This window comes from Priapulus caudatus, unplaced genomic scaffold (assembly GCF_000485595.1).
Source record: "Priapulus caudatus unplaced genomic scaffold, Priapulus_caudatus-5.0.1 Scaffold104, whole genome shotgun sequence".
NCBI lineage: Eukaryota > Metazoa > Priapulida > Priapulimorpha > Priapulimorphida > Priapulidae > Priapulus > Priapulus caudatus.
The window spans coordinates 144,645-155,959 of record NW_014577165.1 but is presented as its reverse complement, the minus strand read 5'-3'; the positions used below and the strand labels follow the sequence as shown (position 1 = coordinate 155,959).

Genomic DNA, 11,315 nt, shown 5'->3' with positions numbered 1-11,315 from the left:
CACACACACACACACACACACACACACACACACACACACACACACACACACACACACACACACCAGCCTACTCTTACCTACCCTCCCACTCTCTTACCCACGGACCTCCCACCCCTTCCACTTCTACATATGCACTCCCACCCCAATGCATCAGCCAGAAGAAGCGTTGTATTAATCGCTCAAGAATAAGGAATGTTAGACATTGTTTCGTTGCGGAGCGGCGTCCTTGTTGCTCTACTGGCGCTGTTGCTGCTCTTGCTAGATTTACTAGATCTACTCTTACTATATTTACTAGATCAGTTATAAGCTGTAGAGCTGTATAGTCACAACGTCGTGTTAACGTCAGCGTTGGCTGTTAGTGTCGTAGATTAGGCGGGGCTGTTGGTGACAGACGCGGCTTACACTAGCATGCTGATGGGTGCACGCACGCATACACTAGCTAGCAGGTTAAACTAACAACATCTATGTGTATAACTACGGAGCGAATTATTTTTGTATCTTCAAGACATTTAAAGACGCGGGGAAATGGTATTCTAGAATAATAGTGGTAAATTCCCAGCGCTACATATATTTCCGTTGCCAATATTAAAAGACGCCGGAAACAATACTTCTACACGACGTAACCTGGAATGTTGGTAAATTACCGGTTTCTATGTATTTCTACTGGGTCGTAGGTTTGTGCCGTCAGCACGAGTGATATAGCGTAGCGCAACGTAGCCATCATGCGTACAGCATGTTTGATGACGTAAGCAGGCTACTCTCAATGGCCATGGGTGCGACGGTTAGGCTTGAGAAAGCGCATTCAAAAATGTATTACCACGCAAGCTCGACAAAATCAACGTACCAGATCAACATTAAATAGAGCCTACAATTATGGAATTTGAAAGTCTTTTACGTACTGTGCTCTGCACGTGATCATGACGAGAGAAACTGTGTCACAACAATTATAGTAAGTTGCCTTTAGAAGCTGCCTGTGTGTTAGGTAGGTTACAATTATATATAAACGCGATTTATTAAATAGCAAAAATTATTACAACAGTTATAATATTATTAGAACTGTTGTAATAATTTTATTTCCTATAATAAGTTCCATATAAACATAATTTACTGAAAATTATTATAACATTTATATTCCTGTATAATATAATGAGCAATACGCCATAAAATCAGCAGGAACATCGGTCGTTTTCATCGTAAATTACTAGTAATTTTATTCGCAATGAACGCAATAAGTAACAGATCGTTGAGGAAAACTTGCCGCCAAGTAAATTTTCAAAACCGGCAACACGCAACGTTTTTTTATATAGGTAATTTCGCGTTCGACGTGTAGCGTTTATTTCTATTATATCCAGTCTCAATAGAACTGCTAACCAGCGTCCATTATTTCAATCTCCGAGAGGGAGGGAGGGAGGGAGCGCAATCATTGACCGTGTACAATGACGCACTCGCTGTTAATATCAAACTGGTCACGATCGACAGCCATAATCTTTATAATTTTAGATTTTTATAATCTTTTAATATTAAATAATTTAATACTACTACTGATAATAATATTAAAACTTTAATAATAATTCCATTGTTCCATAATTGTCTACTCTATAATTACAGGTACTTTCACTGGCAAATTCCGTGCATGCGCACGGGGGGTTCAGGGCGGATCCAGGGGGGGGGGGGGTGCAGGGGGTGCGCACCCCCCCCTAAAAATTTTGAGTTCCCCTTTTTTCTGGCCCACGAAAATTTTTTTTCTCCAATTTAAAAAAAAATAATATAGATTTTTAAGCAGAAAAATACTGAAAAATAAGTTGATGTTTTCCGAGGAGTTTTTTAGGGGGGACGGGGGGCCGACCCGACTTGTTTTCTGGGCTGCGACAGATGGCCGCCAGGCTGCGCCACCGTTGATTGCTTTGTTATAGACTGGTACCCTCCTGGGGTAACATGCGCAGGGCCGTACGCAGCAGGGGGGCAGCAGGGGCAGTTGAACTTGCCCCCCCTAGAGATTTTCAGAGGGGTGCTTTTAATGGACGACAAATACTGTACACTTTCAGAAATAAAATAGAAATGTGACAAAAGGTTATCTTAAATCATCAAAGAAATATTACTTTGAAATAAAGAATGTGAAAATTGCAAAATTTAGGGCACAGGGGGCCATGGCGAGTACCTTTGCCCCCTACAGAGAAATGTTCGCTGCTACGGTCTTAGAACATTCCGCTCTAAACACAGAGGATTGTCCTCCGAGCCTGTGGTTGGAGATAAAAATAGACCCCGCCACTTTTCCCATTTTTAGGGAGGATAAAATAGAGACATTCGTGACGTTTCGTTTCACCGATCATAGTCCGCCGGTGCATATTGCTAATTAATAACTAACTCGCGCTTCCATTAGTACGCTCAAACATTCACAGAATTAAGCTAAGACATGCTGTCTATAATAGCTAGAATATTATAGAAATGTAACTCATAACGTTCGCTTCCATATGATAGTTATAGTACACGTTCCGTACCCGTCATAGCATAGCGTATGCGAGCGAGATGTGGCGCGGTCTTTTTATCCTGCAATCACATCGTCCGTAGCAAATTCCTCTGTTGTAGACGCATTCTGCTGGCCGCGACAATAACCCCCTCTAATGTTTATGCTTCAATAATTTCACTTTTTAATCTTTCTCGATGGTTATCTTTGCATTTTTTTACTCTAAAACCTTCGAGTTAGTAGACTGATTACTATAATGTGATATTCGTCGTCTGGCAAGAGGCCACTCATGTGCGTGTCTAAATTTGGTAAATAGTAGCTACTACTGGAGCACAGCGGGCGTGTACCGGGGTAGGTGGGGGTCCAGGGTTCCGAACCACCAACCTGCTCGCGCAGAAAAAACGCATCGTGAGGGCGGTCTAAATTTTCAAAAAATTTGGCACCTGTTGGGGAGGCCCCCCAGACGCCCCCCTTCGCGTGCTCCCAAGTTTGGGTACGGTTGGCCCCTCCCTGCGTACAAATCCTGATACACCGCCGTGAAAGGTAATACTGAGTATCCTTGTTTTAGTAACGTTTAATATATCAGTATTGAATTTCAAGTTCAGAGGTTCAAGTTTCTATAGATAAATGTATATTTATGAAAACGGAAGCATTATAACAATTGAGTACATGTAATTATTTTATTTTGTTTCTAATCAATAAGTGTTGGTTCAATCCATATCGCAGTTTGATTTCACCGCGGCCTGGTACTAGATACTCCTTTGTCGGCCTGCTGATGAGACAGTTAATTTCAAGCAAAAGTTGATGGTTTTTGTGGCTTTTGTGGATTTTGCCTGTACTGGAATGTCTGTTTCATTGCTATGACAGACTTGAAGTAACAAAAATTTCGCCTTATATGCTCTTGAATGCAATAAAAGGAGTTCTGATTTTTAAAAATTTCTGGGGAGCCCCCCGACCGCCCCCAAGGCCGGTTCCTTTCGCACCTGCGGTCCTCGCGCCAACGAAGCGGCTGGCGCCGGCGCCGCTTTCAGTTGCCCATGACAATAAACTCACCACGGCCCTGTTCCACCTGCACCCGCCCCCTAGTAGAAACTCTTATCGCCCTGCGGCGTATTCTCTTTACGAACTCATTGTGACTCAGCGGAGGAAAACAACCCGCGCGATAATATTAGATTCGCTAATCGGTGCATAATGAGCCCGGATCAAATGCAATCACGAAGAATCTCAATGCCTCCCGGCGAACAAAGCTCGTCTCGGTCCGCCACAGCGGTCGGCTGTACTGTTCTCCCTCTAGCGGGCGGAGTGATAACGCGTAATTTAACCTTTGCGGCGAGTAGCAAGGTCGTCGGATGACACTTGCGTGAGAACTAGATTAGCAGTGAGCATCACTCGAACAGTGCTGCATCAATGTCAGGTACGGTTTGACCCATAGTACGGTTACATATACAAGTGGCCCATTCACCGCAATGCCTCATCTAAATTTTATTATTCTTTCTGCTCGTTATCTCCTTCTCTCTCTACTGCTCTCCTCTCCTCTCCTTCTGCTCTCTCTCTCTCTCTCTCTCTCTCTCTCCTCTCTTTATCTCTCCTATCTCTCTCTCCTCTCTTCCCTCTCTCTCTCTTTCTCTCTCTCTCATCTCGTGCCCTCTCTCTCGCTCTCTCTGCTCTTTCTCTCTGACGCGGCGCCCATTATTATTGATCAGAGAACTCTCATTCTACACTCACTGCGTGCCTTTTCGACCGACCACAGTCTAGCTGAATCAAGGTTTACGCCAAGACCTCCCATTTGAAAATATGACGATATTTAAGCACGCAACCATAGGATACAGTGCTGATGGTCACGTACGGTTTAGACCAAGTACGTGTACAATGGCTCCATTCACAGCAATGCCCTCCCATCTAATTTTATTCTTCTTCTGCTCGTTATCTCGCGCGCTCTCTCTCTCTCTCTCTCTCTCTCTCTCTCTCTCTCTCTCTCTCTCTCTCTCTCTCTCTCTCTGCCCCTCTCTCTCGCTCTCTCTCTTTCTCTCTCGCGCGCCCCGTTATTATGGACAGAGAATCTCCTCTACAGCTCACTGCGTGCCTTTTCGACCGCACCATTTAGCTGAAGGCAAGGTTTACGCACCCTCCCATGAAAAATATGACATATTTAACACGCAACCATAGGATACAGATGTGTCTTCCATTCACCGTGACAATAATATAAACGTAAACTATGGGTCCGTTTCGGAAATTCTCATCACACACGATGCAACGGTCGTGCAGAGCATAGATATCTACTATATACACGTATAGTATATACTTTATACATGCTTAATAGTATCTATCTAGTAATAGTAGATATCTATGGTGCAGAGACACGCAGAGCGGGGAACAATGCGATCCGTGTCACAATGATTAATTTCGCGTGTATTCATTTCCACAAAAGATTTTTCTGCAAAGAATCTTCGGCTTTGTAATGAAATTTTAATCCAACAGTGTTATTCAATGATAGTCGCATTCCCTCCAGGCACATAATCTCCATTCGCATGAGATTTATTGCAGCTTAACGGATTGAGATGCCCTTGTATACGTATTCATTGCACGCGTAGCCAACAAATTTGCAGACACTCTGAATATAAGCAGAGCGCATTATGCTACCGTGACGACATAATTTCATTAACTTTCTCCGCCTTTATTATATATTACAATTTATAAAAACGCCTTCGCAAAACAAAATGCACGTACGTAATTTTGAAGGCATCGCGACGGAATTGTTGATAGCACGCGTCATCGAACAAATTCTCTCGTGAAATCAAGCGGCTTACTGATGGCGATGGTAGCGATAATGTATTTACTTATGGAGATGACTGCGGGCGACACGTAAACCGATGTCGGCGGCGGTTGTCGACACCGGCAGAACATCGTTAGCTATCTACGCCCTGCGTCGGGCAACTACACCCTTACCGGCGGACATGCAAGAAAGCCAGTTATCAAACAAAGTTCGCGGTAAAGGATACGACGAATAGAATGCAGATGAATAGAAAACGAGAATGGAAATGGAATGAGAATTGAAAAGATGAATAGACAAAGTTATACGGATTAGATAACGATCACAGGCATTCGCGTGGTTAAACAAAACGCCGTAATGCCGTCCACACTATATGTACCCCGACTATACACTATTACCATATCCACCGAGGATCTATTTCACTGTCAAACTGTCTACTATCCACCGGTCCAGCCTACACCTATATACAGACATCTAACACTACTATATAGACTATGACTATATTTACCATGTCCACCCTACACCCTGCACACATATAACACTACTATAGATTATGACTATATATATTAACTACAGACTATACCACGACTCGGTCGGCGCACCTTCTTCTGAGGTATGCGCATTAGCACGCTTCTCTCTACATTACCTACTGCCCCACAATGTGTCTGACTGTGCCGACCCTCGTTCGCCTTCGTTCGCAGTTACACTTACGGTCTTTGAACCAGACGCGCGGCCGGACAAGCCAGATACACATCTCGTTAGTTAGTTAGTTAGTTACACGTTCACGTACACTCTATAATACTCTATACACACGCAGCTATAATACAGTTCAACCCGTATATAACTGCCACTCAAGGAATCCCCTTCCACACGCACGCACACGAACGCGCACACGCATACACACACGCGCAGGCACACGAACACGCACACGCATACACACACGCACATACACGTACGCACACACACACACACACACACACACACACACGCACGCACACGCGCTTACATGCACACGCACACACGCGCGCACATGCACGCACACACATATGCACACAAGCACGCACGCACGCACACGCGCACGCACGCACGCACACGCGCACGCACGCACGCACACACACACACACACGCACACATGCGCGCAAACATGCACGCACACACGCACACACAAACTTACACATTCACACGCACACGCGCATGCGCGCACGCTCACACAGACATGCACATTCACGCGCGCAGTACGCGCGTCTGTCTCATTCATGCCGACAACAACGGGGTATTGTCGCTGAGGTGACGCTGTAAGGTCAGGCAGACGAGGCTGCGGCCCTGCCCCACCCCCACTCAGCTCACGGCCGCGTCTATCGTGACGGACGCACATCCAGTGCACTAACAATGGTGACGTGTGTTAACCGAACGCAAATTTATTCCGGTTACGACCCTGAAGCCGTGATGCAGTAAAATATCTACCGCGGCATGTCACGTTGATGCGTTATATATCTAATGATAATATTCATATATCTAACATGTAAACCCACGCTACTCTCCTAACGTACACTATAGCCGACAGAAGTACGTGGGAACCGAGTAGAACAGTGACTAGAACTAAAAATGAGAGAAACGTGTGAGAGTAGAGATCGAGAGATAGAAACTGTAAAGTAGAATGTGTTCCTGTAAAATCTACACCTTAACTTAGAGTTATTTTTGTATAATATCCGGAGTGAATAAAAACAATATTTGTTTTTATCCACTCCCGATTATATAAGAGGTGAATAATGACAATATTTGACATTATTCACCCCTGATAATATAGTTTTAAGTTAGCTTATAATTACATCTATAACTTGGCGCTTCTTTAGCCCGAGATCTAAGCTAGAATTTATAACTTGGCGCTTCTCTTCAGTCGAGGGTTTTTCACTTGAGTTTTTAACCGAACGCTCCTCTTACGCGTACAGTAAGTACTACGTACGCCGTCGATCACGTGCTATACCGACCGGGTGGTGGTTTGTACTCCCAAAACTAGTAGTAGCATATCGGCAGTGGGCCACGCTTAATGTACGAGCAGCCTATACCTAGCTATAGCTAGCATGATGCAAGCAGCATCACGTACGTCGACACACAGCCACGCGCAGCTTCCGAAGTAGGTCGTGAAGGTTCACGAGATACGCTATAGCGGCTAACAGACATTTCCCCTTCCTTCCTCTCCCCCTCTCTATCTTTCTCTTATCACTATCCATCGCTCTCTCACTCTCTCTCTCTCTCTCTCTCTCTCTCTCTCTCTCTCCTTATCTCTCTCTGTCTGTCTCCTCTTCTCTATCTCTCTCTCTCTTCTTATATATATAATCTTTCTCTCTCTCTCTCGCTCTCTTGGTCTTCACTCCATCCCCATCCTCTCTCGCTCTCTCTCCTCTTCATTTCCTGACCTTTCACTCATCTGATCTTTCACACACAGCTAACATATAGAGATGATCTGTTTAGCCGGTGTAGAAACGAACCATCCGCGAGGAAAAGAGGAGAAAGGAACTGCAAGCTACGTAACGGAGGCACGCGCGCACCACAAACAGTTTACTTCTGTTAGGTGCGCGTGTGTATCAATAAACATGTTTGTATTCACTGACGGAAGGAGCGAGTGTTAATTTATTTTATGGATATTGTTTGTATAAAACGCGGATAATGTTTCAAACGTTATGGTAAATGTGCGAGCTTACGGTAAACCCATGCTGAGCCACACTCGCCTGAGGCAGAGACAGGGTTGCATTCTCATACCATCAGATATCAATCAAACGTATATGCCCTCTCCTCTCATATTGCTATAGATATATCACATATACATCAAATTAGGAAATGAATTAAGATATGCCGACCTATGCTATACCCAACTAACTAAACGCAAGCATTAATATAGCATAACCACATGCAGTTGCATTGCAATAACATAGAGATATGGAAAGCTAGGGGAATAAATAAGACGTCAACGAAACCTTCCCTCTAAAAATAATTAAACGCTATACGACCTTAATTACGAATTCTACGAATTCTAGCTCGATACCTTCGCGCGATATTAGTGAAGGAAGTTGCAAAGGAGGAATTCGAACATCTGGGACAGTAACCGGAGTTTTCCTGCCGGAGAGCGACGGTGGCGCACAGCGGGGTGATAAACGTCGACCAGGATGTTGCTCTCCCACGAAGCTAGCAGTAAACACGCAAAGCGAGCGCAGCACTACATTAGAGTTAAGGAGATATGGATTCCTCATGGTGTGTGTTTATTCGCACACTGCATATATTTAGAGAGACTATAAAACGCGACGAGAAATTCCGCTACGCTTCGTCCGCGCATTGCGGTTTAGGTGTATGAATCTTTGCTATATATGCGGTGGAAATGGCGGTGTTTGAAAGACGTTATCTTGTTCGATCATAATTCATTCCTAGTGCGTCGTGATAACCCGCCGCCGTACCTTGACTTGCACATCACCATAACAGAAGACGTCACCGATGATTGATAACGGGTTAAACAGCGTTAATGTGACAATTTTACGCATGCGTGCGTCACGTGTGCGCGTGCCTGCCTGTCTGTCTGCATACATGCCCGTGTGCGGACGTGTGCGCGCGCAAGTGGGTGCGTGCGTTCGTACTTCGTACCCCTTTCGATAGGTTTATGCGTTTCATATTTTTGTTACTGTTGAATAAGAAAGTGTGTCTAATAATAGGTTACTGTCTAATGCGCAGTAGATTTAACGAAATGTTTCTCAACAATTTTCTCCGGGCAAAGAGCGTACCCCCCTCCTCGTGGCCTTTCCAACATAGGAAGCGTACCCAATTAACGCTCTCTCACAGCCGTAAATTTGTTAATCCACCCACTGCTGCCCGAATGCATTTTCGTCAAGGTCTGTTTGTTGACTGAACCTCCGCGTGGGCCTAGTTCCACGTATCCCATAACTCTAAACCCATAGGCTATACAAAAAACGGCCATAAAAGGCAATACAATACCAGGTTAGATTGTAATGAGCCGGGGAAATGCCACATAGCAGTGCTACACGAACTCAGTCAGATGCGTGGACCTCTGCCTGCTTGTTATTTTGCGTTTAAATATTAAACGTTATGGATGTATGATAACCACCTCATTATTTACTACGTACAGTGTATTATGTAACACAGTGTATGGCGACTCCTCTATTCACCACAATTCCACCATTGTTGTGCAAATCAATAACGCCACAATGACGTCGAACCAAATATGCGCAACTTGTCCAATATGTCCAGGCCACAATACCGATCAAGTAATTATTGATTACTACGTACGCAGGTCGATAATTTTTGGAAACATTATCGATTAGATAATTCTATATCGAACAGACGCTATACGGGAAATAGATGTGAGGTGGATGTAATGTTCATAGTCACATGCAGCCACAGTCACAGTCACACTCACAGTCACAGTCACAGGTCACAGTTTGCGTGTATGGCCTGTATAACACTACAATGCCTGTCATTGACGTGTAGGCATCACGACAAACATAGGCATAACAAACACACCTGATCCACGAAAATAATTTGGGACTAGCGGGTAGCTCCATCCATCTATGCACTCCACAGCATGCTCTTGTTAGTCTGCTACTTATTATTATTATTAGTTGTAGATTTCTGCGTGATGTAAGGACTAGTGGTAGGACTAGAGGATAGGATTAGGGTCGGGTGAGCGTTAGGGTCACGATTAGTGCTGGGATTAGGGTTAGGGTTTGGGTTAAGAGTAGCCTTGGATTTAGAGCTAGGGTCGCTCAAAAAAACGGTCGTATATATGTCGAAATACGTGATGTTAAGTTGGTATTGACGTTTTCTCGCAACTATAGTTCATTCGGGCTAGGGTGAGGTGTAGTCGTACAGTTATGGTTAGGGATTCGATAGGGTTAGGGTTATATTATAGGGCTAGGGTTAGGGTTAGTTGTAGCGTTATGGTTAGGGATTGGATAGGGTTAGGGTTATATTATATGGTTGGGGTTAGGGTTAGTTGAACCGTTATGGTGAGCAATTCGATAGAGCTAGGGTTATATTATAGGGTTAGGGTTACATTATAAGGTTATAGGATTATATTATAGGTTATAGGGTTACATTATAAGGTTATAGGGTTATATTATATGGTATAGGGTAGGTGGAGGTGTTTAGAAGTCGACTGTATCTCACAGTAATAACCACAAACGCGTCATACCTGCTGTAGGACTAGTTGTGATGCATCCATCTCACACACGACGCGTCTGTTCACGGGACGATGTGAGAGCTTATCGTGGAAATCACTCCGTATTATGTGTTTACCATGCTATCGCCGTCAGCACGCACAGCACGCGCGCGCACGCACGCACACACAGACGAGCCGATCTGAGAAGTTCGCACAGCCTTGGCAACTCGCGCGTCTTTCTCCTGTGGCGAGCACGATTTCAGCTTCTAGTGCAAAGAAAAATATCCGCGCCCGGTCCACCACAAAGGCCGCAGTTTAAGCGCACCGGGATTTACGATGGGCGCGCATCCGGCGATGAGCCCTACCCCGTGTGGAATGTGGCACACGCACGCACGCACGTTTGCACGCACTCACGGCCGTCTATATACACGCGCGTGACAACACCAACCGCGTATACACACACGCGCGCACACGCACGTTCGCACGCACGGCTCTCTATATACACGCGCGTGACTACACCAAACGTGTGTACACACACTCACGCACACGTACACACACACTACTATATAATGTCGGGTGAAGTCGCGTGCAGAGCTGATGCTCGCACTGTGATTGCTCGTCCGGTAAAATCCTTGCCGACGTGTGTGTGTATGTGCGAATCAGTATAGAGGTTAGAGGTCAGATATAGAGGTCACTGCTCGCACTTCCCTATCTGCGTCACGCGTCTTCTCCTCCCTATCTGCGTCACGCGTCTTTTCCTCCCTATCTGCGTCACGCGTCTTCTCCTCCCTTCTGTCGCGGAGAATCAAAGAAGACTCTACACGCGTGCGCACAGGAGAAACCGTTATACCTCCGATGCTCCCTCTCTCTTTCTCTCTCTCTCTCTGAGTGCACCTGTTGGCACGAACGATCGGTGC

General features: G+C 45.1%; 1 protein-coding gene across 1 annotated transcript in view; it reads right to left on the bottom strand.

Annotated features, from left to right (window-relative positions):
- The window catches only part of LOC106805188 (ral guanine nucleotide dissociation stimulator-like 1), an 85,939-nt gene extending 75,095 nt beyond the window's left edge, over nt 1-10,844 (bottom strand). Inside the window, exon 1 of the mRNA XM_014806686.1 lies at nt 10,432-10,844. Coding sequence (XP_014662172.1) covers nt 10,432-10,461 — 30 coding nt within the window. The 5' untranslated portion in view covers nt 10,462-10,844. The remainder of the gene's footprint in view (nt 1-10,431) is intronic.
- Nucleotides 10,845-11,315: the final 471 nt, after the last annotated feature.